Consider the following 27,291-nt stretch of genomic DNA (forward strand, 5'->3'; position numbering starts at 1 on the left):
GACGTAAAGTCTATACGCACCTGCGAGACTATGGTAAAGTTGACGTTGAAGTGGAGGTTTAGCGCTTTGATCGGGATGTCTGTTCGCAGACTTCCATCCTTCCACTTGTGCCCGAAGGAGTAAGGGGCAAGGGTGCCGTCTCGTTTCTTGGTCATTAGTACCACCGGGTTCAAGATTCCTGGAACCGCTGCAGACGCAAGCACGGCACTCCAGATAACACAATTCGGCGACGTCAGATAGTTGGCTAAGATCGTCGGCGAATGGGGGTCTGAGGGTACACAGGACACATTCAATATACGTCCGGTCCGTTCGTACGCCTCTCGAAACGTGGTGGAGCCCCTGCAGAACCAGCTACATTGACGGGCCCAGTCCATCGTATCAAACCGCGCGCCTGTCTTCCACCACCGACGCATCCATGTTGTGAAATCTTCCGAGCATGCCCTTATTCGATGCGCTAGAGCCGGCACCAAAAGCTGTTTCAACTCATCGTCCGTGCGAGTACCAACCAAGGCCGCAACGAGCGCTCCTCCTGACGTGCCAGTGATGATACTCGGAAGGACATCATTATCCAGAAGTGCTCGGACAATGCCAAAATGGTAGTATGCAAATGTCGCTCCTCCAGACAAGCAAAGCGCAGTCCGGCCAAAATTCGTGTCCAGGTGCTTGAAGTGATGGTACTTGTCCTCGTTTTTTACCTGTCGCGCATCTGAAACGACCTTGATGCAGGCGTGCACTTCATCAATGTAATCCTGAACCAAGTCTTTCGTGCCGGAATAAGCTTCACTGTAAAGCCTGGGATTCTCGACGCCGCCAAAATTGTTCTTGACACATGCTTCCAACAGGTTGCACAGCTCCTCAATGATCACGGCAGAATCAGGATCGTCCTTTTCGATCTCCCGCTCGACCTGCGTCCGGACGGCCTTGAGCTGTCCACTCAACTTCCGTATCGTCAAGTGATCATAGTACGCATACTCATCGATCGTCTTCCACCGCTGGTTTCCAAGATACTCATCCAACGCACGCGCCGACTCGAGCCAATCGCTATAATTCGTATGCCGGTACAGCTCCCTTCGCAAACTCTCCCTCTTCCCCCTCCACGTCACCCACTGCTCATACAAAAAGATGTAGATCCGCGTCAACGCATATCCAATTCCCAGGAACGTAATCCAGCCCAAGACGATAAACAGAAACGGCCACTTGAGCACGGTATAGAGGACGCCTTCTCTCGTTTCGTCTTTCGTCCGCCGGGGCAGCCGCTTCTTGACGCTGTTGTTGTTACTGTTGCGCCCTCTCCCTCCTCGACGTACCACGCGCTGGTATACAGGCCGCCAGTCATTCAGGGCAACGAGCGGGTCCGCGTCCTGGTCCGTCAGGGCCTTTTCGAACTGGCGCAGATCATCTGGGTCGATGAACTCATGGTCGTAGTCGGGGATCGATCGCGGATCGTTGATGTCGAGTATGTCGCCGGATGCAGACTTTTCCATTATCGGTTCGTAGGGGCGGTATTCATGGTGTTTGTAGTAGATGGTTTGTTGTTTGGTCCTGGACCTTGGAAGCTGGTTGAGAGCGTGACACTGTGATGGACTGATGACATCGACGTCACGGGTTCCGCTTGAAAGGAACCGCCTCCACATCCAGATATCAAGACAGGCTAGCGTTTGTTTGTGCTGGAATAACGTAATCGCGGGGCCGCCTTCTATGTCACGTGTATCTATACTTCGGACAACATGATGTGTTTCTACAGCAAAATCACATGCAATTGATCGTTTGGCTTAAGCGGTTCTGATTGTGCATGCTAAATACTTTTGACTGTTCCATGTGTGACGATGGTATCTTCGGTATCTTCTGTATTTTAATCACACAGACTTGACTTTGTCTCTCAGCAAAGAATATATATCATACCGTTTTAGTATTTTGTAAACCTCGATAGAATCAAAATTTCTCTACTAGCTCTGAATAACTGGAAGATACTCTTTCTGATTGACCACAAAGACAATAGTCGCAGCCTTGAGGCCGCATCCCCAGGGTGTGGCTGACGAAACCATTGGAAAGCTTTGCAAGATCGATATCACGTGAATGGCATACATACCAGGATTGTCGAAGCCGAGATGGAACCTTGGAATCCTGGAAGGGTTCAAGACAAAGGGCGGGTCTCCAAGTCCCCATCCCCACCCAGGGTCAACCGCCCAAATGATCAGCAGTTTGTTTCGCGCTGTGTCATCTACGTACCAATCAGCTCACTGATCAAGCCCATCATCTCCATTTCTCTTTCCCTTGTGAGGCGAGCCAGTTATCAAAAGAATTCGGAATGGAGGGGTAACCGCGCCAAGTTGGCACAATCGCAGTCTGCCAGTTGAATTCGACGCATTGCGCATACGGAGTATGCTCTCTCGGGAAATCACCGAGACGGTTACAACGTTGTGCTTCCATGCGTCTGGTAGAAGCGTTGCGGGCTCTTAGATCCTGAGTGGTGCAGTCGCCAGTAGGTGGGCTGCATGATTCGCTTCAACCGGCTCCGAGGCGAGCGATTGAAAGCGGGCGCTGAACAGAAATAACCTTGACCCTCATGCAGGACACTCCTTTAGGCAATCCCCCTCAAAGTCGGTGGCAGGGGTATACAAAGGCGATATTAAGATTAGAGTGGCGTTCCGGGATGCTGAACGTTAATTCAGTCCCAAGGTTCAGAGAGAGGTGCTGAAACAGTTGAGAGCGGCTACCGCGCGATGGAACTAAAAATGCGGTTACTTTGCTTGCATTGTTCTCTTCCCCGCAGTTGAGCTTAGTTTGCGGTCTCCGCGAGAATGTTGAATACCAGGCCCATAGAGCTCTGGTGCGCAATGTTGATGGAACCGGCTGAGGGATATCCAGACGGAAAAAGCGACGCCTCACTTGAAGCAGCTTTCCTTTTTCTCGGAAACAGCGACAATTGCATCATGATTGAAGGTTGAGACTTGACGAGTTGATGACCAAGCGCTCTCGAACCAAGAGTGGTTAGTCACTGCATTAGTGCGCTCCTGGAGATGTAACGGGGAGTGGTTCAACTCGCAGCCTAACCAGGATCCTCGATATTCCCTAGCTGCAAATCATTCGTTCCTCTCACTTGATTAGTCTGTTGCCTTTCTTCCGACCAATTACCAAAGGCTCGGAACCGTTGGTGTTACAAAAGAAGAAGGAAAAGACGGTCTGTCACAGGCGAAGCGGGAACCGAAAGGCTTGAAGGAAAGGCGATGGGATGATGCCTTCACAAGGATACCCCGCAGTCCTCATGTTTGAGATAGAGGATTCTCAGCAGTTTGAGCATCCTCGTCGCTCAGCTCAGCCTCTCAGACTCTGAGGTAACACAAACAATCGTGTCCGCCACCAACATCAGACGATCCGATGCTTGGGACTTCGATTGGGGCTGGGGGATATCTAACATCCTATCCCTCGTCGGAGCGACCGCACGGATGCGAAAGGAAAGTCAAGGATATCTGTTTGGATACAGATCGTCATCCAGGGGTTCCTCGACCGTGGGTTTTGAGGTTCCTCGAGCTACACACACCTACTTACTTACTTAGGTACAGCGCGCGGACAGCGATCGGATTGAGCCCGAGCAGGAAGGAGGACGAGATGGTAACTCTCAGTTCTGAGCTTCTCATACGGAGTAGTGCCATTATGTCCTGCCTGTATGTCCTACAATTGTGTGGTTGGGATTTGCAAGCTTTCTCATCTCCAGTAGTGTCGATCTCTCAAGGACACAGGCCACTCAGAATGGACATGGATCGCAGTTGTTGCGAGAGGTGACAGAGAGTGGAGTTCAAACCAGAAAGGGAGAAGTCTTGAATTGGCATCAGGTGCAGACGTGGTGGTTCCATCATCAACCGTCAGTGGTCAAGTTGCTCCCGCGAAGTCCGAATGCGGCCGATAGCAGAAACATCATGAACCATGAAGCGTGCGCTACCAAGTCCGCAAGAGTCATGCAGCATCGCAACGAGCGAATCTCGTTTGAGAGTGAAGGTTGAAGAGAGGATGAAAGAGGCCGACCTCAAAAACTTTGCATAACTCCATCCCCAGCACTCTGACAGGATTGGATTCTTTCTCCCGCTTGGTCTCTTGCACGGACCAGATTTATCGGATCGCGATATCAGATCAAGGTCGGTGAGGGCGGGGTTATCACAACGTAAAATTTTTTTCGGGCTGCCCCTCCATGGAGGGCAATCACGCTGGTATATGCCGGAGCATACATACTTACATATTCGTCCTGGATATCTACATTGTAAGCCAAAGGCTGGGGCAGCGGAGGAAGCGAGGAGGAGATTTGTTTGAGACATTGGCTCGGTTAGCATCTTCACGAAGGCATTTTGCGGGAGTTGGCATCCCTTCAAAGCTGTTGAAACCGGATGCCTGCTTCGCAGCTCTTTGCTTTTTCTTTTGGTTTCCAGTTGATGGCGGGAGGGTTCACTGTCACGTTCCTCGAAGGAGGGGCATCCCAGCTACACGAGGCTTGTCGAAAACATCAGTCAACCCAAGTATGAGCCAATCCGGATGTCTTGACCGAGGCGTAGATCATCAGGACACCAGGGCGTGTACAATAATGAAGAAGGGTGGGTTTGGACCGTGGAACCGTTGTCGAATAATGGTGGGTAACGGGGGATCGGTTTGAGGAGGAGGGGTAAGAAAGCTAAAAAGAATGTGGTGTGACGGCTCGGGGGAGGAAGCGGTGTGATGGCAAATATAGTATCGCATTGCACGGTGACGGTCCTGAGTGCAGGTATTCAGGGAATATTTTTCCACGCCATGAGTCAAACAGGAACTGACCTGGAGGCCTCGCGATGGTCATTTGATACCATGACCTCGCATTATCAAGGCTGAGAAGAGTCCCAAGCTCCACTTGAGCCTCCCGATATTGCCTTTCTCGGTATTGATGGTCTGATAGGGATGGAGATCAAGGAACATCGGCGTCATTCGGAATGAAGGCGCGGACTGTGAGAGCGGGCCTGTCAACCACAGCAGGAGATCTGTATACGAATAAGCGCTTGCGCTTGGCACCGATCTTGCACCCCAGTCTCTTCTTTCCGATTAGAGGCGATGCGGCGACTGCTGTACGGTCATTCTGAAGTGCATATCTTGCGACATACCGTTGGTGCATCTCGTCTTTGATCTCGGATCTGTTATTTCTTTTGGCGCAGCAAATCCTTCGCCTGGAGCCGCTCGAAGGAGAGCGTCATGCAGGTGGTCAAACTGAGGCTGCTATTCGCTCGACGTGCATCAACTCGAAGACGCTCGGGCGTTGCTAGACTGCGAGTTGCCTAGTGGATTTCCCAGGCGGGCTACCTCTGCAGGCTATCAGCTGCGCGTTGGATAATTATACCCCACCACCCAATCAGGCCGTGCTATTCCCATGACCGGGCCGACTGACGCCTATATCGGTGGCTGTGACAGGAAAGTTCCATCCTGCCCATGAGGAGGGCGCACTAAGGACACATTTCTGTTTCGCTCTTTGTCTCATCTGCACTCTCTGTGAGAGAACCAAAGAGTTGACTGAATGCTCCGGAGGCACCCCAAAAGCTAAAGCGATCGGGATACCCGTCTCAAGGGATCCGAAGGCAAAATGCTCCACTTCTTTCGACAGCTTTTCCAAGGTTGATATGTCTGCCCTGAAACCTCCAAATATTTGAGCTCGCTGGACAACGTGCAGAGGTTCCATGGTCCATGATCATGATTCACAAAGGGATACTAGCCAAATTCTTTCCGAGTATGTTCCCGAGACATCGATACTACTTTGATTGTAGAGGGGGATCTCACTCTAACCCCGCTAAGGAGGCCGGACACGGGCTGCATTTGATAGGGACGGCAGAGGAGCGAGTCTGTTGACAAGCTAAGCTCAAAATCTACAAGAACAACACCCGCCCGTTCCTCCACGGTTACCACTGGTAACAACAGAGTTCAGAGGAGTCTGAAGGTTCAGAAGCATCGCAATTGTCTCAATTGGCGCCCTGTTCCAAGGAAATAATAACAATCATGTAATCGGCCAACTCCTCACCGCAGACAGGAAGCATTCAAATAATCATAAATGTATGTCGCGGCTCCACTGTACCGTACGATTAGTACAGTGTTTTCTGGTCGATGATCCATCCAGTGTCAAGGGAATTATTGCGGGCGATAACAAGACCCATGGAAATTTATCAACGCTCCCCATGAATGGGTGGATAGTAATTCGTCTGACATTACATGAGAATAAATATCAGGCCGATCGTCTCTCCTTCCGCCAGCCTTTTTTTGCCTCTCTCTTCTTTAATCAGCTTGTTCCGGGTCGCATCTGCAGCCTTGACTAAATCATATCCAAGAACTGAGGGTAAGGGCGATCTCGTATCAGCTTTCGACCGTACCCGCTATCTTTTCTTTTTCTCCATTTGCCCTTCAGCGCCTCATTTCCTCAAATTTCCCTCCGTGCTTCTTTTACCTCAGCTCCCAAGAGCGGCTAAACGACTTAGTCTGTCATCGGCCGCTTCCCACCCTGGCCGCTGATAGTAGCGAAGCCCCTCCTGCCCTCAGCTGATTGATCATTGCGCCGCTGCACATCCTTATCCACCCCCTCCTTCCCATCACCAACTGCATCCTCTTCCTCCGCGACGGCACTACGAGGCGCCACTGTCTCTACGTGCATATCACATATTACTAGCTCCCCCAGTCCTTTTTTTCTCTCCTTCGTCCCCCTTCCTATCCTCTCCTTTTTTTGGAGTCGACCTCAGTTTCAACACACCCTTTTTTCTTTTCGGGTTCGTCCAGGCGACAACCTCTCTGCGGTTAGAATAGAGAAGACTTTTTCTTTTCTTTTCTCTTCTTTCTTTATTTCCTTTCTCCAGGATTCCTCAGGTACGGTAACAAAAGCCATTGGAGTGCTGTGGCTGCGGGCTGTCTGTCCTTTGGAATTTGCTGAGCTTTGTTTATTGTCACTTCCCCCTCCCCCTTATTTCGAGCCTCGCCTATCCCACCTACTTCGTATTTGGCCTTGTCACGATCACGGGAGAGATGTGTTCTTGGATGAACTGGTACTGATAGTCTTGTCAATCTAGGTCGCTTTGCGCCCCTACCATCCTCCGTTGTCTGTCAGCAAAATGTCTCTTTCATACCCTACGAGTGCTTGAGCGTCGTCCCCAGAGTTCACCCGTCCGGAATTTGTCTTGTCAGGCAACAACTTGGCCGTAATGGAGAAACTGAACACTGCCGATGGACAGCTTTTCATCAAGGTTAGCATATCCATGGGCTTGCGGTGGGCGTGCAACACAGCTGGACCCGCACGCCCTCCCCCGTCGCTTGTTTGGCCTGCTGACACTTGTACTCTGTAACAGAACCTTGCCAGTTTTGTACGAACCCATGAGAAAGCGCTCGCCAACGCGCTCCAACTGAGGCGCCAACCCACTAGGGATGGTCACTCTTCCCAGTCGGGCTCGACTTCGGGCTCGACCTCTTCTACCCTCGCCGCGGCCTTGTCCTTCGGAGCCCTGAAATTCACATCGCAGAGCGTCAAGCCTGCGAAATTAACCCTCACCCCTCACCACCTCTTTTACCTTCTTTCCCGCTTCGAGGAGATCCCTATTGCCGTGGGCCCAATGAATGTTAGACTGGAGAACATCCATACAGACGTATCGCAGTCTTACGTCTCATTTTTGAACAAGCCTGCCAAGTCAAAGGGTGACAGAGACTCGATTCACTCTGTGTCTAGTGTCCGTAGTGTCATGTCTGGTATGAGCAGTCTGTGGTCTTCATTCGGATTGAGTTCCAACACTTCTTCCTCCAAATCCGAGAAAGCCAAGCTTGCTTTAGAAGCGGATATAAAATACCTATATTCGGCCTTCACCAAGATCCCGTGTCTACGCTTAGCCCCTGACCGTCGCGCCCGCTTGATTCGTGGCTACGAGGAGTTCCCGTTTGACACCGCTGTTCCCCTACATACCTTCAAGAATTTGAGCGCCCTAGAGATTATCGATATAGACTTTCGCTCGTTCTACGGCTGGGACCGACTTTCGGAACAATTGCGGTCTCTGACTCTGAAGAGGGCGAACATCGAGGATCCGGCAGACTTGTTGACGGGAATTGTTTTGGACGACATCGATAAACGTCGGCGGCGGTCTTCGAAGTATCAGAACTCGCCTGTGCTAGGGTGGAATGGAAACAGCAACCCTCAGCCGGTCAGCAGACACGAACCGAAAGGCTCTATCTCTGCCCCTGGATCCCCAATCGCAGACACTGCGCTTGGGACCAGTGCTAGCCCTCAAGCGGCGTCTATGATAAGATTAGCCTCTGAAGGAGCTAGACCTCGCCCACGGGCCGGAAGCATTTCTCCTTCCCGTCCAGCGAGCTCGAAGCACTCCACCTACCGCCATGGTAGAGGTCAGTCGTCGCGGATAAGAAGGACCGGGTCCGGAAGCTCCAATTCGAGTGAAAACTCGGGTTATCGTACTGGAAGCTCTTCGAACTTGCTTGCCACTGTCCTCCCGCCATCCAAGTGGCGGTTCCTGAGACACTTGGGTCTTGCCGACAACTCCCTCACTTCCGTCTCTGCCATGGGCCTGGCTCCCGTTGCAAACACGTTGCATTCTTTGGATCTGTCTACCAACCTCTTCACCGAGGTTCCCGACAGTCTTGCAACTTTGGTGGCTTTGAGGGCGTTGAACCTGTCGAATTGCATGATAGAATCCCTCCACTCTTTGTCTCGCAACCCCCTTCCTGCCATCACTGCGCTTAATCTTAGAGCCAACCGCCTCCGCTCTCTAGCCGGCATTGAGCGGCTTCTGTCGCTCGAACGGCTGGATCTCCGCGACAACAAACTCTCCGACCCTACTGAGATTGCCCGGCTAACCAATCTCCCTGAGATACGAGAGATCTGGGTGGCGGGAAATCCCTTTGTCAAGACACATCCTAACTACCGCGTTGTGATTTTCAATCTGTTCCGTCGGACTCCCGGGTACTCCGAAGACATCATCATCGATGGTTCCGGACCGGGATATACTGAACGAAAGCAACTGGTTGAGAGAGTGGCAGAGCCGGAGGTTATTCCGGTCATCCGATCTACCGCAGCGGATAACTCGACCCTTGTCAGCAAACACCCCATCGCTCCTGCTGTTGGAACTCTGACTAGTCGGCTTGGTCAAGATGTCGACATCCTACAGGTAGAACGCCTTGCTGCTGATGACAACGGCGTCGGAACCGGCCGCAAGAGGAAGAGTCACAGAAGAAGAATTGCCGACCCATCTGGAACGCTCCTAGTTGATGGTGATAGAGATTCAGGTGCGGTGGTACCTTCTATCCTCCCTGCTCAAGATCTTCAATTTCTTGATGATCCATTTGTTTCGTCACCTACCGACAGTCAATGGAAATCTGATGGTGGACCTCAGGCCGGATCCTCTAGTCCCCCAAGCACTGGGGCAGCCGGCAAATCCCAAGACACCCCCGCGGTCTCCGAAAGCGACATTCTCGCGCTACGGCGCACCTTGCAAAGTCTCGAATGGGACGTTGAGGGGGACTTTCAGAAGCAACAACTCGCAGCTCTTCAGCAAGAGCTTGGTAGCACCTTGCTAGCAGCACTTCGGGACCAAACCTGGAACAGTCCACAAATCAATATCGCTATGGCTCGTACGGGTACCAATATCAGCGAGTCGGCCCGGCTATCTCCCGAGTCCTTGACCAGGGCAAACAGTCAGCCTATCTTGAGCGGCGGCAATCCCATTGTCTAGGTGGTCTCAACTCACCTTTTCCACCCTCCTTCCTCGGACCTCGCTTCCTCATACTCTCAAACTACATGGTCGATTGGTTGCACCGTCCCATGCACCGCACCCTAAAAGAGAATCTTTAGACAAAAGTGCTCTTTCTGCGTTAAATCATTTTCAAGCTATACCGCGGCCCTATCCTCGCAATACTCGACTATTTGCAAGCATATACCGCAACTGCTTGTTGAACTGCATTGTTCATGGCGTTAGGTGATCTCCCATGATCGCAGGCTGGATGTCTGAACTGTTTATGCTTTTCTTATCTCACATCTTCTTTCCCCCACCCTCCTCTTTCTCGTTCTCACCTACTCAGATTTGTTTTCAGTCGAATATATCCGGCACACTGCACGAGAGAGACTGAAGTCTTTTGCTTAGACTGCTTGTATTTTATTGGTGAAAGGCTATCGGTGTCAACGGCGTTTCTGGGACGATTTGGCCTTTTGTGTTTTTCGAGCCTCCACTTGTTCTGGTCCTTGGGATATATCCCTGGACACATCGATACCTCGTTCTGCTTGGTTTGTCTTGTTTCCTTTATACCTCCCCCTCACCCTAATGACCACGTGATGAGGATCTGATGCATGCCGAGATATCATTGATTCGAGCCATCGTTACAGGATTGTATAACCTTTGTTGTTTTGGGCGGACTCTTCATTCTCACTTCGCTTTCGGTTTCCGGCAAGGCTTGACGAATTTTCGGACTTAATGCATGAGACGTTGTGACGAGTCATCTTTCTGTTCTGCAGATAGCTGAATGCAATGCGCTTTGGGGCGCTATGGCATCCATGGATTGGAGAGAGTAAGGAGTAGCTGTAGCCTGTGCTGCGCAAGCTTTATATTTGTGGGGCGAAAGTCTAAGCTGGGGAATTGGGTCCAGGTGAGTCTCCCTGCAGACGAGGCCCCTGCGTCATTGCGAGCGCCCTCGGCGCCGGCTGTCAGAGTAATATGTAGTTGTGAATATATGAATTCATGATAAGAGAGATTGAATGGCCTTCCTGATAAGACGAAGGGGGAGTATACAACAGTTGTAGTTGGGCACTGTTCCAGGTTTCTGGCTCAGCTAGGCTGGTATTCTTCGGTAAAAATACGCTCATCGTTATTTATAGACTCTGACCGCCCTATGGCACAACCAATAACCAAGTATAATCGAACACCAAGCGCTGAGCGGGCAAAGTTAGCTGTACTAGCAATACACGTTGGTCGCGGTTTGTTGTCTCCGTCTGGTTTTCTTCCCGGTCAAGTTTTTCTCAGCTGAAATCATCCATTCAAATCTCCTCCAACCAGGCCAAAGCTGCTCTCCTGTTGCTTCGGTCGCGTTTTCTGGTGCGCAGCTCCGATCCTCTCTTCAACCAACATCACCTTGCTGAGTCTGATCTCATTTCTTCAGTAGAATAGCTCGCTGTGCAGTCTGTACAACCTGCTCCTCCAGCGTGCTCCATCCCAACGTGCTCGGTCGGCAAACAGATCCCTTGATTGCCATCCATCATCCCCTTTCACTTGCCTGTACTTCTTTCCCTCCTCCACTGCCCTCGCGCCACCAGGATCTTCTCCCTAAACAAGTTTGCCTCAGGAGCTCTTCTTGATCTATCTCTGCTTGACTTCATCTCGCGTCGTCTCCCACCGTTACCCTCAACACAACCTCTCTCCGCCGCTTCGTGCCGCTTTTTTCTCGCTCCCTGTCCCCACCACGCCCGACTGAATCGTCTCTTGCCAGTCGGTGCCTCTCCGGAGCCGCATCACACCTCGCTATCAACGCGCTTTCGTCGTCGACTCTCGTGCCTTGGTATCTGAATTATCGCATTTTGCACAGCGTTCGGCTTCCTCACCAGCCTATCCCTCGTCCTCGCCTCTCCTAGGCCGTTCGGCCTGCTCCCTCCCGCTTGAGCTCGACACATCCAGATCGTGTTTGGTAAGCAAAACCTTCGCCCCTCTCTCCCTATCGCTCGCTATCTTCCATCAGCCGTCAATGAAAATTTCATGGGCGCATTGTGCACGCGTCTCCCAGCCTATATTGCAATTTTTGCCTCTCTATCTGATGTTATTGTTCTCTCAAAAGACCTCTCTAATCTGCTCTTCTTATTGTGACAGTCCGTAGGCGCCGCGTCATCCATCGTACTGCACCAACCGATCCGTTAGCCACCCTTTCGACTTCCTTCTTTTCTCGTCGCCGGACGCCTGTTTAATTTACCTCTTTTCTCTTTTCTTTTCCCTGTTCCTTTTTTCTTCTTCGTTTTTTCCTCGCGTTCGTCTCTCGTTGGGTTTGATACACCATGGCCGATCAAGACGTGGATCTGGATTCTATCATTGACAGATTGCTGGAGGTGAGGGGCAGCCGACCTGGGAAGCAGGTCCAGCTTCTGGAATCGGAGATTCGCTACCTTTGCACCAAGGCGAGGGAGATCTTCATCTCTCAGCCTATCCTGCTTGAGTTGGAAGCACCCATCAAGGTATTGATACTCCGCTCATCCGCTGCCTGTATCCGATGTCTTGTCAGGGAAACTAATAACCTTGCGATAACAGATTTGCGGTGATATCCACGGTCAATACTACGATCTACTTCGTCTATTCGAATACGGCGGCTTCCCCCCGGAGGCTAACTACCTCTTCCTGGGCGACTATGTCGACCGTGGCAAGCAATCGCTCGAGACCATCTGTCTTCTCCTTGCATACAAGATCAAATATCCCGAGAACTTTTTCGTCCTCCGTGGCAACCACGAGTGCGCGTCCATCAACCGTATCTACGGTTTCTACGATGAGTGCAAGCGAAGGTATAACATTAAGTTGTGGAAGACTTTCACAGACTGCTTCAACTGCCTACCCATCGCCGCTATTATTGACGAGAAGATCTTCACCATGCACGGCGGTCTGAGCCCTGATCTCAACTCCATGGAGCAGATTCGCCGTGTCATGCGTCCCACTGATGTAAGTCCCAGCATCGCTTCCCTTCCCCTCTCTGGGCTTCCCGGCAAACAAAGAGAATACATCCACCCCTGTCGGATTTCTCAAGGCAGTTACACATATAATCATCATTCTGCCGGGCTCCGCAAAGCTCAAGGCTTTGGTATGCTGACCGCTATAGATCCCCGATTGTGGCCTTCTGTGCGACCTTCTGTGGTCCGACCCGGATAAAGATATCACTGGCTGGAGCGAAAATGACCGAGGTGTATCGTTCACTTTCGGACCGGACGTCGTCTCGCGATTCCTACAGAAGCATGATATGGACTTGATATGCCGCGCACACCAAGTTGTCGAGGACGGCTACGAATTCTTTTCGAAGCGACAGTTGGTTACGCTATTCAGCGCTCCAAACTACTGCGGAGAGTTCGATAATGCTGGTGCGATGATGAGTGTGGATGAGAGCTTATTGTGCTCTTTCCAGGTATGTCATTATTACAAAAAACACGGCGCGCATTGAAATTGACTAACATATTCTTTTCTCTCATAGATTTTGAAACCAGCAGAGAAGAAACAAAAGTACGTTTACGGAGCCATGAGCTCAGGCCGACCCATCACTCCTCCGCGAAAGCAAAAGAAGAAGTAAGCATACGAGCTTTTCCATGTGCAGCAGGTTCGGGCGGAGATAGAAACGTCATATATCCACGATATGTCAATACACGAGAGACTCAACCTCCCACGACATCGATGTCCTTTGCGTTAGACGGTCGAAAGTAACGAACCGATTCGACCTCTCGAGAGAACTACACGACATGCAGAGAATCGCCACCATTTCCTCGCCGCATTCCAAGCCCCGACGACTCCGACATGACTTGTTTGCGCTGAATGTGTTCTATTTCTATACGGAAGGTACTTTGTGCTCCCAGGAGGGATTGGTGTTTTTCCCTCTACCTTTTTCCCTCTCACCTTTAACCTCTTCCTCGCCTTCTGTTCATTTCTTTCGCTCTCATTCCATCTTCTCGACCTCATTTTATCTCGTGTTTATCTGGATTCGTTTGGCAGAGGGAGGGAAAGCGACGGCTGCATCTGGTGTTCCCATGTTGTTTTTCTGTGCTTTGCCTCTGTGTTTTCGCCCTGTTCCGCCTCTTTTTCCTTCCGCTTCCGCTTCAAAATCCTCCTGTGAGTGTAATGCCAAACAGATAAGCAACGACACAAGCCTCTCGAGTGTCTTTGGAATGTGTACCAAGATTTTATACCGCGCTTAATTCCGCTGCATCCTCGCCTCCGGCTCGGTCATGATACGGTGGTTACTTTCGGTAGCTGCTCACGCGACACTGCTTATACGAACTTTTCCTCCGCATATCGGACCTTTCCTCCTCAGGGTCCAGTCTAGCATATCTAATAACATTGTTGTTCCCATTACTGTTTCAGATAGCCCGCTTATTCCATACCTTCCCTGGTATCTCTTGTCATTCCGAGGCAGTGTGTCCGTGACATCCATGTAGTACTTGAACGTCATGATACCCCTCCTGCGTCCCTCCACACCTCGAGAATTGCACGCCTCGAGAGGATCGACCATTTGAGAAACAACCGGCCAAGCAACACTATAACTAGCTAAATACTCACACTACCAGGCTGAGAATTTGCCAACGTTCTTCAACCCGCCATGTGTTATCATTTATTGAATCGATGAATATAAGCATAAACATAAATGTATGGAAAAAATAAACAAACCGTAGGAACTTCCTGCCCGGTACCTTGACCCGCTTTGCTCTGCTTCCATCGCTCTTCCAAGAATAGGCCTTTATGATTCTATGAGCAATATGTTTTCAACTTGAGCCGCGCTCGGCACTATGCCGTCGGATATCACAACTTTGAGCAAAGGCTATTCCTGCATGTGGTTAATAATGCAGCATTTCTAAGCTGATTATAACAATTCCTCGATGGTCTAACGGTCATGATTTCCGCTTGTCAGATCCGTTCTACGATCACAAGCGCGGGAGACCTGGGTTCGACTCCCAGTCGGGGAGATTTTTTTTTTATTTTTCGATCTTCTTTTGCAGCCGGAGCGGTCGTATTTATTTCATTTTATTTTTGGTTGGTTTTTGAAATATATCTTTTGTTGTAGGATTGTACGTAGCGACGCGCGCACCTAGCTGAGCATGGAGTACGTTGCGAAAAGTATGTGCTTGTTACTAGTAGATAGCTTGCTTGCGCGATTGGTATCTTGCTTGGACTGAGGGTTGTTCGGCCATTAGCAGGGGAGAAATAGAACAATAAAGTTTGATTTGATTTGTATCCGGTGAGATTCTGCTTGGCAAGCGAGATACACGTTTGTATTGTATTTGGAATTTAAACTGAGAGTAATCATCTCTGGATGTTATAAAATGAGCTCATGGGTATGGGTGGCTGGAAGGATTGAGTGAACATCGTGATCTGTGGGAGTTTGACGGGAGGTGGTCGACCTCCCGTCATGGTGACGATGGTAGGAAGGTAGAGAGAATTTGGTGGGTAGCTAGTCTAGACATATTGAGACAGCCACCTGATACCCTCGCCGTATCCTGATAGGTCAATGTTAGCATAGCATTCACCACGGACGTGCACAAAGAAGATTCTCTCGAAGAACCGGTGGACGGTAAAACTCACCCTGCCTCATAACAACACTGCACATAAAGACCTCAATAGGCCGGATGCCCTCAAGGGGCACCTTACCCTTACCCGTCGTCTGGTACAGACCAAGCTGGTGTCGGAGCTCGTCCTCGCTGACGGCATCGGGGTGGTCGATCTTGTTTCCGAGGACCAGGAAGGGCACCTTGGAGAGCTCCTCCATGGCGAGGAGGGCATCGAGTTCGGCCTTGGACTCGGGGAAGCGCTCAATGTCCTTGGCGTCGACAAGGAAGACGATGCCGCTGACTTCGGGGAAGTAGTCCTTCCACAAGCGCCGGGCTGGTCGCGGGAATGAGTTGTGGGGTTCATTGGTTGTGTTTATGAGGATGTTGTAGGAGACTAACCTTGCTGGTGACCACCAAGGTCGAAGGTCGTGAAGCGGTTGTTTCCGATGACAAGTTCCTCCGATGCTGTGCGGTTCGATCAGCCTTCATATCCTATTATCCCTGAATGCAACTCCAAAATATCGTGACCGGAGCTGAGGTCTGCGGTTTACATACTGGGATGAGCGGTAGGTTGAAGGATGGCAACTCGGTCGTTCTAGAAGTCGGTCTCGTTAGCTTTTGCTCCTCATCCTCATCCACCGACCCCGCCTTGTATTCGGCTCCAGAACAAGAAGCATCACGCAGAGACCAGAATTACTGCCTTGATATACCTTCAACATGTGCAGAAGAGTCGTCTTTCCAGCATTATCGAGTCCCAAGAACAGGAGCTTGGCATGCTTGTTGAGCAAGCCAAGGGACGACAGAAGGTCGTAGACTAATCCAAAAAATCAAGAAGTCATCAGTAACTGAGTAAACAACAAAATTCCACGCAGAAAAGTGAGCTGTAAACGGAAGATGTGAAGGTTTGCGGTGAGTGCAGGGTTGGGTTCAGGCCAGGTTTTGACACGAGGAGTAGTGAAAGATAAGCTCGAAAACACGGATTTACTTACACCAGTTGATAATCCACATGATGCAATCAATTCAGACCTCGGTGAAGAGCCCTGCAAGATGCGTAAATGAGAGATAACGGCGGGTTGGAGTTGTCTGGGTTGGGCTGGCAGGCGAAAGGCAAGATTGCGGTGGCCAGACAATGTGACGTTGAGATACTGGCCTCCTTTTGGCGCCCTAGCCGAGCGTCTAACCCAACCCAGCCGCGGCAGGTCCGCCACATTTCAGCTTCAGATAGTCAAGACAGGACAGAGCACAAAATCTTAGATGGTAATTTTTCATTCTTTATTTGCTTCAAGCTCTCAAGCTATGCATCCAGGTTCTAGTACAATCTCAAAACCAAAGCAAGGGGTATACTACTCCGTATGAACCGCCCTCATGCAAAATGCCCAGCAAACCCAGGACACAACAAGTCGTACACTAAAAGCGGTAATGGTAAAAATGGGGAAAAGGCAGAAAATATGTATGGAGAAAGAACAAAAACAACCGCCGTGTAAATGCAGACACGAGGCCTTCCCAAAGCCAAAAGGAGAAAAGAGGAAATAAAGGTAAAAGAAAGACGTAGGGCACGTTGATAGATGCAGGGTGAAGGAGGCTTCTGTGTGACGAAAAGAAGATTAAGCCACAGCCATCCAAGTATATACAAGAAGGTGTAGATAGATTTTTCTCCTTCCCAGGAATAAAGGTGTTTAGACGGAAAGGACAAGCTGAGAGCTTTCGCCAACGCCAAAAGCCCTGGTCCTCTCAGCAACTTCGAGGCCAAGCTCCTTCATGCGTTCGGCACCTTTTCCAGGGACAGGGCGCCGCTCCATCTGCTCCTTGGCAGCTTTGCGGCAGTGTTGACGCCAGAACTTTTCTTTGCGTTTCTGACGCTTCTTTTCGAGACCCTCAACGATATCGATGGGGCCTCGTGTATGGATTTCACGAGTACGAGATGAATCACGTTCGTGAGATTCTTGAATGGGAAGAATGCCCGACCAACGGTACGAGTTTTCCATGGTGAAGAAGGGGTTGGGAGTGCGAGGCAACGACTTGGTACGAGTGAGGACGGGACGCTGAACTAGCTCGCTGATGTTGAGACCGTGACGGAGCACAGGAGCGCCATCGACAACTCTGTCCTCCTTGGCGGACGACTTGAGCTTCATTGGGGGTGGTGGCGAACGAAGACGTCTGGGTGAAGCTTTGCCATTCCGGCGAGAGGGTGGGGGCGGAGATACCATGCGTTTAGGAGAGGGGCGAGGGGAAACCTTGCGGGATTGCTCTCCGCCAGAGCGTCCTCGAGGGCCTTCATCGAGCAAGAGTGAAGCCCTCAATTCCTCGTCCTCACCATCATCATCCTCAATATCCGAAGTAGGGAAGCTAGGGTCGATGTCTTGAGGAATAACAACCTGTTTGGAGAGGCGACGCTGCTCCAGGCAAGACTTGTACGCAGCCTCCAAAGGTCGGTCCTCGTCCAATGTGCCACATACGAAGTCGGTACTGTCAGGCAGGTCCGGAGTGCCAGGACGCATCTTCGGAATCTTCATTGGCCGGCCGACACTCTTTCCAGCAAGGGCTGGAGGCCAGTTTCGGCGGGGGTGGTCCTCGTTCATTGAATCAAAGGACATTGCAGAATCCCTTCGGGTGAACGCAAATCGAGGGGGCTCAAGGGGACTGGTGGCTGCAGTAGTACTGCCAGGGGCCCAGAATTCGTACTCAGAACCCTCGTCGCTTTCGTCGGAATCGGCAAAGCCAGCCTCGTTATCAGACTCGTTTCCGTCATCCTCGTCGGAAGAGAAATCATGTACGGTAGAAGAATCATCGGGAAGGTCGGCGTCATCATCATCCTCATCGGAAGCTTCTTCATCTGCCTCCTCAGCAAGTTTCCTGATGGCGTTTTCCTTCCTCATACAGTCGTTGAGTGTAATCTTCTCTGCGTACTCGCCGGTCTTGGTAACCCATTCGGCGTCCTCCTCAAAGGAGCTTGCAAACTCATGAAATCGAGTGGCTTCGGAATCCTCGAATTTCCCCAATCCCCTTGTCGGCACACCTCTGGGAGCTTCATCCGTCTTCACTTCTTGAGCAACGGGTTTCGGCTCCGGTACAGGTGTTTTCTCCGGAGAAGCCTTGCGTGCAAAAGGGGCGGGTGATCCACGAGGGCGAACCCGCAAGGTACATCCGCGAGCAGGAGACCGCTCTTTCCGAGACCCAGGATCCCTTGCAGGACACACAAACGTTAGAGTTGTCTTGCGCTTGGGAGTCGGCTCATTGTCTTCAGACTGGGGCAGAGGTTTTTGTGTTGGAGGTGGTGGCGGTTTCTGGTCGTCACTTTTGCGTCCGCAGGCAAAGCTGATACACCTTTTGCGGCCGAGGTTTGCTTCAACGGTTGACTCAGCACTACCGGTGCCTGATTCCTTGCCGGCGTCGCCTGTTACAGTAGGTTTGCTAGTCAATCGGGAGGGGAGTGGCGGGCTCGAGGTGTGTGATAATGATGGGCTTGTAAGGCCACCATCGCTGGTCAGCTCGGCTGTTGAGATGCCGCTGATGTTGCCGTAGGAGTATGAACGGTAGAAGGGCTGTTCGTGGGAGGAGGTATGTTGGTCGGTAGAATCGAGGACAGGGCTGCTCCTGAGAGCACGGGTGAGGAGGGATTCCTTTCGGTCTGCCATGTTGGCCGTGGATTTCACGTAGACGATGCCGTCGTCCATGGCGACAGGCGAGGTGCTGAGGAAACGGTGATCAGGAGGTTCGTCCATATCCTCAGCCATCTCGTTCGTTTGGTCCGTAGGCTTGGACTGATGTGATGAGAGTAGCATCTTCAAGAGATGGTGTACTGAGAAAGGTCGTTCACTGCGGAGGAAATGCACCATGATTTTCGACGTTCAGAGAAGATCATCGGGAATAGGAGCGAGGTCGTAATAGGTGAATGTCGGGGTCGAAGCTTGGTGGTGAGGGTGAAGTGACTCGATGGCGGGGAGGTAGTAGTAGGTAGGAGTAGGTAGCAGCGGAGGAGCAACTCTCAGTACTGGTTGACGGTGCTAATTGACTGCAGGGTCACAAGGAGTGAGGTCCAGATGAGGACGGAAGGATCATAATATAAAACGCATCATGGGCGGAGGTGCAGGTAAAATATGCGTAGGTATATGGAGATAGGTGAGAGAGGACGGGGCGGATGCAGCCAAGAACAAAAGGAATTCCACGCCTTCTTCAAAAGGTGGCAGCTCAAGGAGCGCCAGAAGAAGACGCGCCTTGTGAGAGGAGAAGCAGGTAGTGAGTTGGCAGGTGAAGAAGATCGGGTTCGATGGAGAGAGCAGGAATGCAGAGAAGAAGATCGGAAAATCGAAAAAGTAATAAGGGACTAAACTCGTTGGAGTGGGAGGGGGTTGTCGCGCTGGTGGTGTGGGTTTATGCAAAGCTAAAATATTAAAATAAAAATTCCCAGAACGATTATTATTATTTTTGATTTTTAATGGTATCGTAAGTTTGTAAGGACGCCGTAATCAGTGCCCGGGTACTGCCATGAGTCCATGACCGAGTCTTCGCTGCGCTGGTTGCCACCAGGAAGCCCTGAGCCGGCTGGCCGCGATCCCTCCCGGCGCTTTCTCTACGACCTCGTAATTTTCTGTCACTCCTGACGCTTGGTCCAATCAGCCCCGCCAAGAAACGATCCACCACCGGCGCGTTTTTCTTTTGCCAAAATCGATGCATGCATTATTGACTTCGAATCGGTTCCTGCGGCTGGCTGTGACGTTTGCCTCTTTCTTCCCTTTCTTCCGCCTTTACGAGTTTCAAGGTTTCAAGAAAACGAGGGTCGAAACTGCCAAAGCACTTCAAGGTGTTCAAAGAGATGCTCTGAAGGACGATACCTACACTCGCGGAAGAAGATCTGCTTTTTCTTGGTACCGTTTCTTTCAGACATCGGTTTCATCCGACAAGGCGGCTGCTGTCGAACCAAGTCACCACTCATACTGCCACTTACGAAAATCTCTTTACTATGAGGGATTATTTGGAGGTCAAGACAAACAGCTCCTCGGCGCGCCCGCTTGGTTGAGGCCCTCCAAATCTATCCCAACGGGGAAGGACTTGACTATTGAGTAGAGCATCCTCATTCTCATCAGCTGTTGGTACAAAGGAGAGCTCATTGAGAAATAATCCATGAACTTCGTCCGACATCAACGAGGATTATCGATAGACGAGAATGTTACACAGATCGAAACTGTCAACTAGAAAAAAGAAATTCTAAGCGTCGCCTCGAAGACGAGTTTCGCATGAACTGTTTCTCCTTCTCCAAGTTTTGCCCCCACGACAACGACAAGGCGGCACGAGCTGCTGCCATCCTCGCCCGTTCTTTGCCATCCGTGCGCTGAAACGTTCCATACGAGGGTCGCCCTAGGAAGAGGTTCTAACCCGCCAGAGAAACGTCCACCGCCGGAGCCATGCACGTAATTACATTACCGCGAGCACGGCAAGTCAACCCGAGTCGAAGGACGACAGCCCTCCGACACGCCTTCAGCTGCGGATTTCGATCATCTGCCAGGCGTCTGACTGTTTTTGAATCACAGCTCACAACATCAGGGTATCAGGGGTGACTCTTGATCACAGAATTCTCCGGTGTGCGCCTCTTAAATTCGTAAAGCGTAAGCTCCAGCCGGCAGTGTTTTCTAGAAACCGTGCCTGGGATATGTAGCCACCATTACAAAGGCTGGTTGAGCTACCCCTCCCGCCAGAACTTCCCCATCCGGTCTTCAACTCCAACCCGTCCTGTCCAAGACAAGATGACATGGTTAAGACACTGGAGAAAGTGAATCGTAAAACACGGCGCTCTGCGCGCTACAGCACTGAATCCTGACACCTCAGGCCCCTCACCCCTCACCGCGGAGTTGCTCCATCGCTCTATTGCTGACTACTTGCCATAGAAAGGCTTGGTATTGGCTCGCTATTGTCTTCGCCGAGTCCTACCTTTCCCGTTGGTTTATTCTATACTAACCCGGATCTAGTAAAGCTTGCTATATTGACGTAAAGATACACTTGCTGTTATTAATTTTTTCCTTCTCCATCGCTGCATTGCTCTATGCGCATTCATCTCAAATCTTGACATCAGAGAACCTCACCCTACTCAAGCACTCGGGTCGAGTAGTGACGACTTCGATGCAAGCCACCCTACCTTGTTCATACTTTGGGCCGTGGTCTCGATGTTTCTGGATTCAAAGAGTGCTGAAACAGTCCGACGGCAATCATGACGGTTTGAATACCACCCAACACGGCCCATGATGGATGGAACACGCCGCCCAAGAGATCCATGGTTGAACGCAGAATAGCGCCCGAGCCACCTCGAAACACGATATTCAACGTGTTTCAATCGTGCCCTTTGTTTCGTCTGCATGGTAGTTGAAGATCGAACCTTATGAGGCTTTGGAAGTCCCTTGGTCACATTTGCGTATGACAGATGCGGAATCTTCGAGCTCTAAGCATCATGACCCAGGGCGAAGCTTCGTTGTAGCAGCGCCCGACGAAGATCGAACTGACCGAAACCCAGAAGAAGCAAGAATATCCCCCACATTCTGGAGGAGGCTACTCCGGAGTACGGTAGCTTGGTCAGAGCGACAGAAAAAGCAAACAGATGCTTCATCTGATGATATACCCCGATGATGATCGAACACATCAACCACATTAAGCGGGGTGTCAGCGAACACAGTCTCAATAATAATCTCACCGACAGTTGCTGTTTGCTGCGGCTCGTGTCTTTGACTCTTTTAATACCTGGACAAGCTTCTTGAGGTTCAGGGATCCCCCCACTATAACCAGAAATCCAGGGATTAGGTCCTGCACTCCTCCATAGAAGCGATCTAATTCGATCAAGGAGATTTGTTTTTCTGCCCCTCCCAGCAATCAGGATCCAGTTTGTAATGTCAAGCATTCAGCCGGTTGGGATTCAGGTCGTTTACGAAGCTCCAGGATGCTCTTGCTTGTGCTTCCTGCAGCCTCAAAGGATGCCTCAGTGTCCTGGGCACGCGATACGAGTAGGCACCGGCTCGTCTCTCAGTGAAACAGCCTGAGGCCCCCAAATTTCCCGCTGTGGGGTCAGGATATTGACAACGGGAGGCCAAGATAGGCAATAACCGAGTCCGTTATATCGCTGTTCTTCGTGCATCGATATTGTTGTTCTGACGACAGCGCAGTCGAGTACGCGTTCATGTTCCACGGCTAAGGCACTCCCCGCAATCTGTGACCAACTATGGAAGTTGTACAATATGCCATGCATGAGGTGCTTGCACGTTGCTGAAAAAAGCAACTCGAGAGCCATGTGGCTGGAGAGCAAGAATATGCCCAGTCTTCTAAGAGGATACTACAATTCCTCCATCATCGTCCCATAAAGGATGGGGTTCCTATTATTAGTCGCTGGCGCTGAACACTGCCTGACGCGAGGCGGGCAACGTGTGCCATCAAGGAACGACATTATTAAGACATCATTAGAGTCCTTGCTATCGTGTTGCGCTTGCCAACTCGAGATGGGGCCTACTGCACCACGCTTCGCCAACCTTTTCTGAGTGGAGGTTGTGAATTGTCACTGAGAGGGGCATTCGGCTAATTTGGACTGGTTGAGTTGCAAGAAGAGCTCCAGATGGCCTTACTCGCTCACTCTATAGCTCTTGACATAAGGCCACGCGCCGTTAGCACGCAAGAACCATGATGACAATCAATGCAGATGATTCCAGTCTATCCCAAGTGACTTGAGATGATGATGGAGGTTTGGTCATTGATTGGCCGTGAAATCTCCTACTAACCGACGGCGGTGGGAGATTGTATGAGGCATTTTTGTTTTGCAGCGCCGTTCCCCACAAATTCGCGTGCACGGGACATCACTCTCTCTCTTGGATTTGCGCCGGCCTCTTGTTTAGCTGCATGATCTTCCCAAAGCGGTAAACCAGCGACTATTGGCACTGGCTCCTGGAACAATGGAAACTTCGATACCCTGGAGCTGCATCTCACTGGCTTCCTTTGACCCGCGTTCTTGGGTTGAAACTCGACCTCCAAAAACAAAAACAAAGGAGCGACCGCAGCAATCCGCTTGTTCTTGATGATCAATTGCTCTTATTGTTGCCTGAGGGCATCAAGTTTGTCGAGACAAGACTCCTGTGCAGCTGAGCCAGGCTCCAACCACCAAAACCTTGAGCGTAGCTCAGCTGCTGACAGTCTGGGCTGAAAAGTATGAATACGCGCGGTTGCCGCCAACTTATGCACCTCCGCTTTTATCCAGAAGAACGATCGAAGAAACACCCTTGATCACGGACCCCAAGGCCAGGGGTGCGACTCCTAAACCCTGCTGCTGGTATTCAGAATACCATACTCGATACTGTCCGTCACAAAACGCGGAGAAATATTGCTGGCTCCAGCTTCATCTGTTGTGTAACAGAAGTCGAACAATTGAACCGCGCTAATCCTTGCTTTCGCCCAGTCTTGTCTGCTTGTTGTCGGGAGAGCAAAAGAGGCGACATCAACAAAAATTCTCATTTCATCCCTCCGCACAACGACGAACGGTGAACCTCGCTGACATTTGCCACAGAAGCTGCACACTATTCTACTCCGTACACAAGTCGAAGCCCTGGGCCCGGCCCGTCATGCGTGCTCTGGCGGTTTGAGCGAGTCCAGGAATGTGCCAGCCAGCTCCAGACCCCCAGCAGTTACACCATACTGAGTACTGGAATGTTGGTGACAGAGACTTGCATAGAGCTCGGTTGATCTCATGATCGACGGCCTCCTCCTCAGGGGGTCGATCAGTGCGACGGCCAAGACTCCCGCCAAGGCTCGCCAAGCATATTCATGATGCGCCTCCTCCAGACTGGACCAGGGCGATATGATTGGGGAAAGCTCTTATGGAAGGCGGTCCTCGAGGGCCTCATTTACCCGCCCCTTGCTCCCCCAGACCGAGACAAACATGGTGTTTCATACCACAGCAGCGCTTGGCAACGCCCTGGGGTAGAGGATAGAGCAACTCGGCAATTCATTTGGGCGCGCCCTCTCCTTGTCTTGTACAACGGAGCACCCGTCTCCTGCGCCAAGAGGACAGGAATGCAAGAATGGTGGCTGTGGACGAGGAAAGATTGCAACTGCAACCACGACTGCGGCCTACAATCACCTTGATGTCAACATCGGATGGTTTTCAGAACTCCGGACGAGGCAGAACGTCCGCTCGGCGCTTAGGTGTTTCCTCAACTCTGTGGACGGAGTAATTGATTCTGCGCATTGCTCGCTGCCTTCTCCTTGCTTGTCCAATGTTACCCAGGACGGAGTCACAGGCTCAAAGTGCACGAAGCTCTGCCAAGCAACCCGCCAAGAGCTATTTCAAATTTCGCAACGACATCCTGAGCACAGAGTTTCACGAATCCCGGTAAGAGGGAAGCTGGCATGAGGCGCGCGCGGCGCTGAGTCCGAGAGACGAAACTTGGCAGCCGCGCAAACTGGCGAGCGTCCGCACGTCGGGACTCTCGGAGTCCGTATGAGGAATAAGGGGCGCATATTCCGGTCGTCAACCCTCCTGTTGGCGGCAGATCATCGTCGATCATCTGCCCATAATGGTGCATAAACAGTCTTGGCGATCCGGCGTTCAGACTTTGCTCCCTTCTTTCAAGTGGTCACTGGCAAGTGTCCGCTCCTCATCGTGCCCAGCAGCCAGGAGATGATGTTCAAAAAAGAAAACAAGGGACGCGCTACCCTACGGAATGCAGCGGGCCCGGCGATACCAGAACGAGGATTGGGCGCCCCGGGGGCGGGGTCGTCCGGTCGGTAATCTTCATAACCTTCTTCACAATAACGCCCAGATCCAGTCATCATTGTCATATACAGGCACATGCGGGTGGTTCTTCCGGTCGGGGCGCTCGCTCTGGCAGTGGCATGCCTCAGAAGTTGGACGCCGGAGATACAGACTTATTCCCGGTGACATCCATACATACTACCGTCGTCATCCCTTTGCCTAACAGGCTCCGAAGCAATCTCACCAAACAAGTAAGACCGGAGATCGACGTGTCTTGTTCGCAATCCTCTCTTGGCAGACACTCCGCGCTCTCGTCCAAGCCACTCGTCATACGTTGCCAGAGTTGCGACTCGATTCTTGTCGGAAAGTTGAAAACTCAAGGCATCAGAATTCAGGAGGCATGATGCCAAGCTTCTACAATTGCCGCTTTGGATGATCGTCAATCAAATCCTTATCAGTGCTATTTTTGTTAATGGCGTTGACTAATTGGCCGGGCTGGAGCTAATATGATGAACCAGCGATCTTGGCATTCTTGTCATCGTGCTGAGCCTTGGAGAGGCTTGAGTCTTGACCCTCGAGAAAAAATAGGAGGGTCAGGGGAGAACACATCACCTGCTCCCCGATTTTGGAACAAGAGGGAGCGTGATGTACTTTTTACCAATGGTGAGTTGATGGATGGTTACATGGCCAGCATGGTACACTATCGCCCCGCAAGATCTAGGACAGGGCCGGTATACAACTGTACCACCCCGAGTATCACAATGCTACCCCTGCGCTGGCTCTCGCCAGCTAAGGTATCAGCTCATCTATAGTCGGCGAATTAGATCTCATGATCAAGTGGTAAGCATACTGACTGGGTCTCCAACAGCTTGCTGGGGTCAAATCCGCAGCATCTTCATCCACACGTAGTATTCGTTAAGTGACTTCATACGTTCTCTACCCCCTGTTTCGACATCTATTGATTGCTTAAGCAGGCATCCTCCTTCCTGAGACATTATGCGCAAGAAGTCGAGCCAAGCATGTCACAGCTATGGCACGGATCAATGAGGCCGCTGCTATGCCTCGACACCCATAACTATGACGACGGCAATGACGACTCGCTTGTCAATAATAATGAAGCGACAATTTGTTTGACCAAAGCAGCAATACATTCTGTTGTCCTACTAGGCATTGAAGTGCAATCCACTCGTTTGAATGGATGCCACGACTTTCACATCGCATGCTCAAGCAAGGGTTCCAGCACTCTTCAAACAAGTACCTATCCCATTTCAACTGAGGATTTTCTCATCAAAAAAACTCTGATACAATACCTTATTGTACGCATATCAAACTGATCTTCATACTACCTCGGGTCTTCACCCCAGCTATACCACATATCGCATATTCATCAAGGATCCCTCACTCCCTGCGATAGCAACCCCTTCCAGCTACTCCGCATAGGACCGGCGATATACATCACTTGGGCCCAGGGATACAGTTTATTACAACGATGTCATCCCAATGCCCCGCCGGGATCCAACCGGTTCTGCCCTACTCTGTAGGGTGCCCCTGTATCCCCGCAATTGCAAGGGTGGCGCCTCAGGTGCTTCATCTCAGCCCAGGTCCCATGCGATGTCAATCGACTCAATCCCAAAAACAGCAGAGAAAGCCGATATTGACGCGATTCACCGAGAAAAAACCGCGAACGCGGCGGCTGACTGACTGACTGACTGACTGATGACATACTTAGCAACGGGCGAGTATAGACAGGGCACGGAACGGAAATAGTCGCCTTGCCAAACGTGGAATGAGGGCTCGGTCCGAGTCATGACATGGATGACGGGTCTTGGATGATGTTTCCGATTCCACATAGGAGGACTAGTGCGCCGTCTACGCCTTCCAGGTAAGCCTTACGAGCGAGCGAGCGAGTGGTATTCCTTGTGTCCGACCGAATCGTGTCGTTGACGGAATTACGGAAGCTTCCAGTTGTAGGACTAAATGACGATGTGGCTGCGATATCTAACTTACTATAGGTAAGTAAGACAAGCACCGATCGGGTAAAGTAGGCGCCAGAGAGACATTACTAGAGTCTACTAATTATATCATGTCATAATACGAATGAGATGAGCCGCGGCCTCGACTGAGACGATGACATCGCTGCCTGGATCGTGAATCGTGATCGTCAGCCTCCACAACTAGAAACCGACGACAGTCCACATCAACACCGAGTCTCCAGAGTACAAGACATCATCGGTGTATATTTCACCGAGTAATGAAATGAATCGGATCCATCGTGACAGAACAGAAACATGACAGTCGTCTATACCCAGCCTTCTTTGGC

General features: G+C 51.1%; 6 protein-coding genes and 1 non-coding gene across 7 annotated transcripts; 4 read left to right on the top strand and 3 right to left on the bottom strand.

Moving 5' to 3' along the window:
* Nucleotides 1-16: 16 nt before the first annotated feature.
* BJX68DRAFT_271734 (patatin-like phospholipase domain-containing protein) lies at nucleotides 17-1,634 on the bottom strand (the record flags this gene model as incomplete). The annotated part of the gene is made up of 1 exon (XM_071047026.1): nucleotides 17-1,634. A coding segment is annotated over one exon (1,618 nt), but the record flags the coding sequence as incomplete, so codon positions are not given.
* Nucleotides 1,635-6,847: 5,213 nt separating this feature from the next.
* BJX68DRAFT_187713 (leucine-rich repeat domain-containing protein) lies at nucleotides 6,848-9,883 on the top strand. The gene is made up of 2 exons (XM_071037330.1): nucleotides 6,848-7,229; nucleotides 7,332-9,883. The coding sequence occupies exons 1-2, from the start codon at nucleotides 7,188-7,190 to the stop codon at nucleotides 9,714-9,716; spliced, it is 2,427 nt and encodes an 808-aa protein (XP_070893911.1). The 5' UTR covers nucleotides 6,848-7,187; the 3' UTR covers nucleotides 9,717-9,883.
* Nucleotides 9,884-12,016: 2,133 nt separating this feature from the next.
* On the top strand, nucleotides 12,017-13,936 carry glcA (type 1 serine/threonine-protein phosphatase catalytic subunit GLC7; the record flags this gene model as incomplete). Its single annotated transcript, XM_071048653.1, has 4 exons — nucleotides 12,017-12,193; nucleotides 12,267-12,668; nucleotides 12,826-13,125; nucleotides 13,192-13,936. 4 exons carry the CDS (start codon nucleotides 12,017-12,019, stop codon nucleotides 13,285-13,287), a joined length of 975 nt encoding a protein of 324 aa, XP_070893912.1. The 3' UTR covers nucleotides 13,288-13,936.
* Nucleotides 13,937-14,578: 642 nt separating this feature from the next.
* On the top strand, nucleotides 14,579-14,671 carry BJX68DRAFT_t154. Its single transcript has one exon. It is a non-coding gene; the product is annotated as a tRNA-Asp (tRNA).
* A 1-nt stretch (nucleotide 14,672) lies between these two features.
* Nucleotides 14,673-16,372, bottom strand: sar1 (Arf family GTPase SAR1). The gene is made up of 7 exons (XM_071041703.1): nucleotides 16,243-16,372; nucleotides 15,964-16,067; nucleotides 15,809-15,848; nucleotides 15,653-15,718; nucleotides 15,288-15,587; nucleotides 14,917-15,202; nucleotides 14,673-14,692 (listed from the first exon to the last, which is right to left on the bottom strand). Exons 1-6 carry the CDS (start codon nucleotides 16,259-16,261, stop codon nucleotides 15,162-15,164), a joined length of 570 nt encoding a protein of 189 aa, XP_070893913.1. The 5' UTR covers nucleotides 16,262-16,372; the 3' UTR covers nucleotides 14,673-14,692; nucleotides 14,917-15,161.
* Nucleotides 16,373-16,386: 14 nt separating this feature from the next.
* Nucleotides 16,387-19,608, bottom strand: BJX68DRAFT_246807 (DUF2457 domain-containing protein). Its single transcript, XM_071041704.1, has one exon. It carries the CDS (start codon nucleotides 19,087-19,089, stop codon nucleotides 16,930-16,932), a length of 2,160 nt encoding a protein of 719 aa, XP_070893914.1. The 5' UTR covers nucleotides 19,090-19,608; the 3' UTR covers nucleotides 16,387-16,929.
* A 213-nt stretch (nucleotides 19,609-19,821) lies between these two features.
* BJX68DRAFT_246808 (uncharacterized protein) lies at nucleotides 19,822-20,780 on the top strand. Its single transcript, XM_071041705.1, has one exon. The coding sequence runs from the start codon at nucleotides 19,922-19,924 to the stop codon at nucleotides 20,315-20,317; it is 396 nt and encodes a 131-aa protein (XP_070893915.1). The 5' UTR covers nucleotides 19,822-19,921; the 3' UTR covers nucleotides 20,318-20,780.
* Nucleotides 20,781-27,291: the final 6,511 nt, after the last annotated feature.

The sequence above is a fragment of the Aspergillus pseudodeflectus genome (assembly GCF_044049435.1).
Source record: "Aspergillus pseudodeflectus strain CBS 756.74 chromosome Unknown BJX68scaffold_67, whole genome shotgun sequence".
NCBI lineage: Eukaryota > Fungi > Ascomycota > Eurotiomycetes > Eurotiales > Aspergillaceae > Aspergillus > Aspergillus pseudodeflectus.